General features: G+C 48.9%; 1 protein-coding gene across 1 annotated transcript; it reads right to left on the reverse strand.

The window, feature by feature from the left end:
• Nucleotides 1–3,264: 3,264 nt before the first annotated feature.
• On the reverse strand, nucleotides 3,265–4,618 carry LOC123401712 (uncharacterized protein At4g14100-like). The gene is made up of 2 exons (XM_045095567.1): nucleotides 4,003–4,618; nucleotides 3,265–3,593 (listed from the first exon to the last, which is right to left on the reverse strand). Exons 1-2 carry the CDS (start codon nucleotides 4,508–4,510, stop codon nucleotides 3,415–3,417), a joined length of 687 nt encoding a protein of 228 aa, XP_044951502.1. The 5' UTR covers nucleotides 4,511–4,618; the 3' UTR covers nucleotides 3,265–3,414.
• Nucleotides 4,619–7,724: the final 3,106 nt, after the last annotated feature.

A 7,724-nucleotide genomic window follows, 5' to 3' on the forward strand; every position in this document is an offset into this window, starting at 1 on the left:
AAACCCTGCAAAAACAAGTTAGATGTCCTCTAATTGTTGTTGCAAGTTTTACGTGACTGATTTGGATTTCTAGCAAGAACGCCTTCTTACCTACGTGACAGCCACAACGATGATATGCCAAAGCTATTTACCCTTCATAAGGACCCTTTTCATCAAATCAAATCCGACTAGAGTGGGAGAGACAGACACCCGCTAGTCACCTTATGCACCTAGTGCATGTTAGTCCGTGGAACCTGTCTCACGTAAGCGTACGTGTAAGGTCGGTCCGGGCCGCTTCATCCCACAATACCGCCGGAAAAGAATAAGACTAGTAGCTGCAAGCAATTGACAAAATCAGCGCCCACAACCTTTTGTGTTCTACTCGTGCAAAGAATCTACGCATAGAAAACCTGGCTCGGATGCCACTGTTGGGTAATGTAGCAAAAATCAAAATTTTCCTACGCCATATTCAGATCTTCCTATGGAGAGACCAGCAACAAGAGAGGGGTGAGGGCATCTTCATACCTTTGAAGATCGCTAAGCGGAAGCGTTGCTAGAACGCGGTTGATGGAGTCGTACTTGCGGCGACTCAGATCGCGGTGTGATTCCTATCTAGTGCCGAACCACGACACCTCCGCGTTCAACACACGTGCAGCCCGGTGACGTCTCCCGCACATTGATCTAGCAAGGAGGAGGGAGAGGTTGGGGAAGATCTCCGACAACACGACGGCGTGGTGTCGATGGAGAGACGAGGTCTCCCTGCAGGGCTTCGCCAAACACCGTGGGAGAGGAGGAAGAAGAAGAGCAGGGCTACGCCGAGAGAGAGATGGAAAACCATATCTCCAATGGCCAAAAACCCCGATATATATAGGGGGAAGGGAGGGTGGCGCCCCCCTTAGGGTTCCCACCCCTAAGGGGTGCGGCAGCCCTAGATGTGGGGAGGGGGGTGGCGGCCAGGAGGGGAGGAGGGGGTGGCGCACCCTTGGTGGGCCTTAGGCCCACCTGCGCTAGGTTCCCCCCTTCCCCCTCTTAGGCGCCATGAGCTGGGTGTGGGGGAGGGGGGGGGGGCGCACCAGCCCACCCAGGGGCTGGTTTCCTCTCACACTTGGCCCATGTAGCCTCCTAGGGCTGGTGGCCTCTCTCGGTGGGCCTCCGAAACCCTTCGGGTGGTCCCGACACTTTGCCGGTGGTGCCCGAAACATTTCCGGTGTCCAAACCCATCCATCCTATATATCAATCTTTACCTCCGGACTATTCCGGAGCTCCTCGTGATGTCCGGGATCTCACCCGGGACTCCGAACTACCTTCGGTAACCTCGTATAACAATTCCCTATAACCCTAGCGTCATCGAACCTTAAGTGTGTAGACCCTACGGGTTCGGGAGACATGCAGACATGACCGAGACACCTCTCCGGCCAATAACCATCAGCGGGGTCTGGATACCCATGGTGGCTCCCACATGTTCCACGATGATCTCATCGGATGAACCACGATGTCAAGGATTCAATCAATCCCGTATACAATTCCCTTTGTCTGTCGGTATAGAACTTGCCCGAGATTCGATCGTCGGTATACCTATACCTTGTTCAATCTCGTTACCGGTAAGTCTCTTTACTCGTTCCGTAGCACGTCATCCTGTGACTAACTTTTTAGTCACATTGAGCTCATGATGATGTTCTACCGAGTGGGCCCAGAGATAGCTCTCTGTCACACGGAGTGACAAATCGTGATCTCGATTCGTACCAACCCAACAGACACTTTCGGAGATACCCGTAGTGCACCTTTATAGTCACCCAATTACGTTGTGACGTTTGATACACCCAAAGCACTCCTACGGTATCCGGAAGTTGCACAATCTCATGGTCGAAGGAAAAGATATTTGACATTAGAAAAGCTTTAGCATACGAACAACATGATCTAGTGCTATGCTTAGGATTGGGTCTTGCCCATCACATCATTCTCCTAATGATGTGACCCCGTTATCAATGCCATCCAATGTCCATGATCAGGAAACCATAATCATCTATTGATCAACGAGCTAGCCAACTAGAGGCTTGCTAGGGACACATTATGATATATTTATTCACACATGTATTATTGTTTCCTGTTAATACAATTATAGCATGAACAATAGACGATTATCATGAACATGGAAATATGATAATAACCATTTGATTATTGCCTCTAGGGCATATTTCCAATAGTTGCATCATTTTCTCCTTATTTTTTCCACTAGGTTTGAAGGAGTTTTGACAATATATCAAACACATATCTTCTCACATTTTCCCATGGGGTTTTCCAGGAGCTCTTCAAGATGATGATATTATATGAACAAGTGTAGATTAGGGGAGTGTTAGAATTAATTAAGTGTGTTAATTATGGGGTAAATCTCCCCTTGTTATCTGCCAGGCGGTTAGCACTAATGCTAACCATCGCATCTGTGTGGAACGGACACATCCTTTGATCGTGTCCCCCTAACTTGTATATAAGCATCACTATCAATGATAGAGGGAGACAATTATATGATTTGCTTTTGTTTCTAACAAATTTGACAAGTGCTGACCAAAGATAAGATGTTAAAGCATGCCGAGATATGATCTAGTTTTCAAGATATTGCCATAAGAAAGTTAACGGTGGAAGCAAATCGTCAATTGGGTTAACCGCTTGGGAGATAATAAGTTTAACGTCAAATACGAAAGTCTGTAGATAAGAAATCACACCGTTTAATAAGCTTGTTTTCCTACCCTAACCTATACGACTGGGCAAACCCTACCCTGCACCCTTCATCGATGAGTCGCCTCCCATCAGCTTGTCGCTCTGGCGGCGGGTCAGTAGATTAGCTTAGGATTTTTTTTGGTCCTCGTGGATACTCTGCTCCGGCGGATGGGAAGACTTCTTCTTCAACTTTGTCTTTTAGGCTTCTATTCTTCCTGAGTTCATCCATAGTCGACAGTGCTTCATCGTAAATTTCTGTCATCTGTCATCTCCTTGGGACGATGAGGTTAGGGCTTCTTGTCATGTGGTGAAATTTGATGTCAGATGCTTCAAATCTATGCAATGGTTCAACAATGACAACTGCGGCTCCAGAACGCTGGTCGTTAGGGGCACGTGCACGAAGTCTTTCTGGGTGTTACCATTAAGATCAAGTCGGCTCCAGTAGGAGAGCAACGACGGTGACACGTTCATGCGGCAGTAGTGGTCGTTTGTTGGTCTTGGGATCTCGATGTAATTGTTATTATGTTTGAGATGTTTTGACTTCCGATGAACTTTTATAATAGAACTATCTTTTTCATAAAATAAGACTTCAATTTTGAAAAATATTTTGATATTGTTACCATGCAACCATCATGGAAACCAGCTCCACGCTTGATTTGTTACACAATACAAGAGTAGCATGAAATGGAAAGACCACCGGTGTGAATCCAACTCTACTTTTTAAGCTGCAGATGTTACAGCCGCTGCAGGCGTCCGTGCGAACCTGAGGAGGCTGCTCGTCGCATCGGTTCCGGTGGCGGCGGCGGCGTCGTCGTCAGCGAAGCAGTGCGAGGGTGCCTGCCACTGGGAGTCCTCTAGCACCCCTCCCACCTCGAAGCTCATCACATGCTGCTGCATCCCTGGGAAAGGAGTAGCACAGCATCAAGAAACTGAAACTGAATTGCCCAACAGGAGTCGAAGAAGTATGTTCAGAACACGGGAAATTTGACAGTCGATTCCCATGGAGATTGGAGAAGCAAGCAGATTCTTGGGTTCCTGATCCAAATAAACAAAGCGTGCAGTGTACTGCTGCCACATCAAGAAACTGGGGAATTCTGGGTAGATTTGGAGTTTAGAACTTTAGACTGAATCCCTTCAGATATGAACTGAATTTCGTGGAGCAAAACGTATCACCGTCGCATTCTCTCCCCATGAAACAGAGAGATTCAATGACGGTTGCACAAGATTCAATAAATCAGTGATAGAATTTAAAGGCAACAACAGTTGCGAAATCGCAAGAATGATTGATGGATCTGCGGGGGGGCGTACCATTGAAGAAGTTCCAGCGGACGGGGCGGTGGGTGAGGACGTCCTCGTAGTACCAGACGAAATCGACCTTGGTCCAGAGGTGGCAGTCGAAGCCGTCGGTGGTCTCGCGGCCGAGGTAGACGGCGCCGTGGAGCCAGTCCGGGGGCAGGACGCCGACGGGTAACCGTATGGTGCGGCAGGACGCGGAGTCGAAGATGTAGGAGGTGCCGTTGGTCCACTCCACGTCGTAGGTCGGGTCGCCGGAGAGCTGGCTGCGGATGAGGTTCAGGTTACGGCCGCGGGGCCAGTCGTAGTAGAGGTCGATGAGCTGCAGGCGGCCGCCGCTCTCGGTCAGGTTGGTGAACATCACCGCGTGGAACTGCTCCGGCCACGGCGTCGGGGTCGGGGGAGCACCGCCGCCTGCTGCCGCGGGGTTGGAGTTGGACGGCTGCGTCAGCGTGTGAGGGACGGCCTCGGCCGCCACGGCGAGGAGCGGCAGCAGGAGGAGGAAGAGGGACGGCGGCGCCATTGGTGTTCCTTGCGGCTTATCCGGGATTATCCGTCGACCTGTGCTCTACCGACCAGACGAAGTTTTTTTGAAGTGCCGACCAGACGAAGTTGCAATATGGCAAATGTGTGACGGAAGGGAGGAAAGGTAGCTCCATAGAGCGGGGCCCCTTGTCAACAACATCATTCTATCAAAATATAAATCTTATGTTTGGACATTTGGTACCATGGCAACGTGGAATGAAATGTCATGGTTCACGGCTTGAATGGTCGTTTTTATCGACGACACGTGAAAAAACTAGCAGTCACACCTCGCAACCCCTTCTCTCTTCAGATCCTCTAGCCGGCTTCGGAGAATGTTGGGCTAACCCCGTATCATGGACGGTAGGGCCGACGATAGCTCTTATTGTGTGCGACATTTTATTTCCGGATGGTTCTTGGTTGTTGGAGTGAGTGGTGGTACCTGATGTAGTAGTCCTTCTTGAGAGTCGCGGTTCCGAGACGCGTGGAGGCGCATGGATTGTGGCGTCATGTCACGACGTCCGGTGGTTCCAGTGACGGCTGATCCAGGCGTCCCCGCTACTCTTGGTGTTGTCTGGTCCTGATTTGACTAGTGGTGCACTCTTGCTCAAGTTTTTAGCATGGCGTTGCCCCGGTCATCGACGACACTTCCAGTCCTGGCCATATTGGTGACCTTACCAAGACATTGCTCCACCTTTGATTTGGAATTCCAGACTTGTGGGACGTAAGGCCCCCAGCTTGACAAGCCTAGGCGGCGTCTTCTGGTGAAACGCCCCTGCTCCAGTTGCTAGGCATGCGGCGCCGCAACCATGATGACCCTCCCAGTGACGGTCTGATTAGCGATCATGGTGGGTTGCCCATTACCCTTGATCTAGAGTTCCAGATCTAGCGCACAGGCCCCTCGACATATGGTACTCGTGTGGCCCTCTCTACAATGAGGAGGGTAACATGTATGTTGGTTTAGGTGGGCTAGCTGACCTACGAGCTTGGCAGGCAAGATGTACATCGAAAGCAAAGCTCGGACGCGATCGAGGCTGATGACGGTGGTACCCCCAAGCATCGGTACCTTAATGAATGCATCATTGGTGTGGTTATCTTCTCCCAACCCTATTGCTTCGGAGGAAACCCTAGGTCCAGAAACCCTCACGAGCGTATGATGATGTCACTTGTGTCGTGGTACCCTGTTCGGGGCAACATTCTTGGAGTTGTTCCCGCTGGGAGACTAGTGGTATGCATCACAATTGTCACTTTCCCTAGCTTTTCGATGCCTAGATGTGGGTGGGTAAGTGAGGCATGGAGGCGGCACATTTCTAAGGACCGAGATGGACCTAGGGGGTGAATATGTACTATTACAAAATTACTTTGTTATCGGCATGTTTAGCCAATGTAGAATATTAAAGGTGAGTCTAAGTAATTGTTATAGGGTGATAACAATCACAATATAATGAGTTCAACCATACATGTTGGGTACAAGGTCAAGCGATAAAAGTAAGCCACAAGTAAATGAGGTAGGGTTAGAAATAATCGAAGACACTAAGATGGGGATGTATCACGATATTCACTTCCCATTGGCAGTGAGGATCCCGGACGCCCCTCCGCCGCTAGTCTTTCCAGATCTACATCCTTCACACTAGTGGATTGCTTCAGCATGCGGTCCACCAACACGTGCTCATGGTGTATCACCCCGATTGAACTCAACGACAAATCCACCTTCTTTTGTACATGAGCTAGTCATGCGGCTTGCTCCTTGAACTTGGCATCTAGGCATCGAGCCATGCCTAGACTGCTTCGATTCCATCCACATTCACTTGAAGCAGACAGAGTGCCTCAAACTCCTTCATGACCCGCTCCTCAAACAACCCCATGGATTCCACAAGATACCTCGTTTGCGCGCTTGGTTTGAACATCATCGTCGCCACTTCCTTTGAACCGAACCGAATTTCACGTGGAGGCAATTCCCCTGTTTTTGTGGCATAACCCTCTAAGCGACGCGCCACATTGAAACCCGGGTGTTGTGTCAAATGGGCAAGGGCACGACTATCACCCCCAGGTGGCGCGCGTATCATGATCTGGATACGATGGCAAGTGAGAGAGGACCGGGTCATCACATCCTTCGTGGCGCGTTACTCGACACTCGGGTGTAATGGAAAATGTCGCATTTGACCTCGTGAGTGTGAAGGGTAAGGAAGCTGGCCGAGCCTAGGAGGATTTGCATATGTAGCTAGAACTAGGGTCTCTAACAGGTAAGCTTGAGGTAGTTGATACATCGATGAGAAGAGGTGTTGATATCCTTTGCATCCAAGAGACCAAATGGAGGGGATAGAAGGCAAAACAGGTGGAGGGTACCGGATTCAAGCTATGGTACATGTGGACAGTTGCAAACAAAAATGGAATAGGCATCTTGATATCAAAGAGCCTCAAGTATGGAGTGATAGACGTCAAGAGACGTGAGGACTGGATTATCCTGGTCAAGCTGGTATTTGGGGACGTAGTTGTCAATGTTATCAACGCATATGCCCCGCAAGTAGGCCATGATGAGAACACAAAAGGCGAGTTCTGGGAAGGCCTGGAGGACATGGTTAGGAGTCCATGCTAGAATTGTATTGATTGGAAACTCAAATACATGTGTGGATACATAGACAACATACTGTCCCTATGGAGCCTCTAAGGACTAGATCGTTTATCAATGATGGTCAAGGTTTCCTAAACATATACATGAATTCTCATTTGATAACGGGATCACATCATTAGGATAATGATGTGATGGACAAGACCCAAACTATGAACGTAGTATGTGATCGTGTCAGTTTATTGCTACTGTTTTCTGCATGTCAAGTATCTGTTTCTATGACCATGAGATCATGCAACTTCCGGGCACCGTAGGAATGCCTTGTGTGTATCAAACATTACAACATAATTGGGTGACTATAAAGGTGCTTTACAGTTATCTCCGAATGTGTCTGTTGGGTTTGCGTGAATCAAGACTGGGATTTGTCACTCCGTATGACGAAGAGGTATCTCTAGGGCCCACTCGATAATATAACATCACAATGAGCTTGAAAGAAATGTTACTAAGGAGTTAGTCACGGGATCTTGTATTACGGAACAAGTAAAGAGACTTTCCCGTAATGAGATTGAACTAGGTATAGAGATACCGATGATCGAATCTCGGGCAAGTAACATACTGATGGACAAACGGAATAGCATACGGGATT

The sequence above is a fragment of the Hordeum vulgare genome, chromosome 6H (genome assembly GCF_904849725.1).
Source record: "Hordeum vulgare subsp. vulgare chromosome 6H, MorexV3_pseudomolecules_assembly, whole genome shotgun sequence".
NCBI classification, from domain to species: domain Eukaryota; kingdom Viridiplantae; phylum Streptophyta; class Magnoliopsida; order Poales; family Poaceae; genus Hordeum; species Hordeum vulgare.

Excerpts from the sequence above, each read along its gene's own strand:
- LOC123401712 (XM_045095567.1), bottom strand. The coding sequence starts at position 4,510 with ATGGCGCCGCCGTCCCTCTTCCTCCTCCTGCTGCCGCTCCTCGCCGTG. Across the intron at positions 3,594-4,002 it reads CCGCTGGAACTTCTTCAATG|GGATGCAGCAGCATGTGATG; the intron begins GTACGCCCCCCC and ends CTCCTTTCCCAG.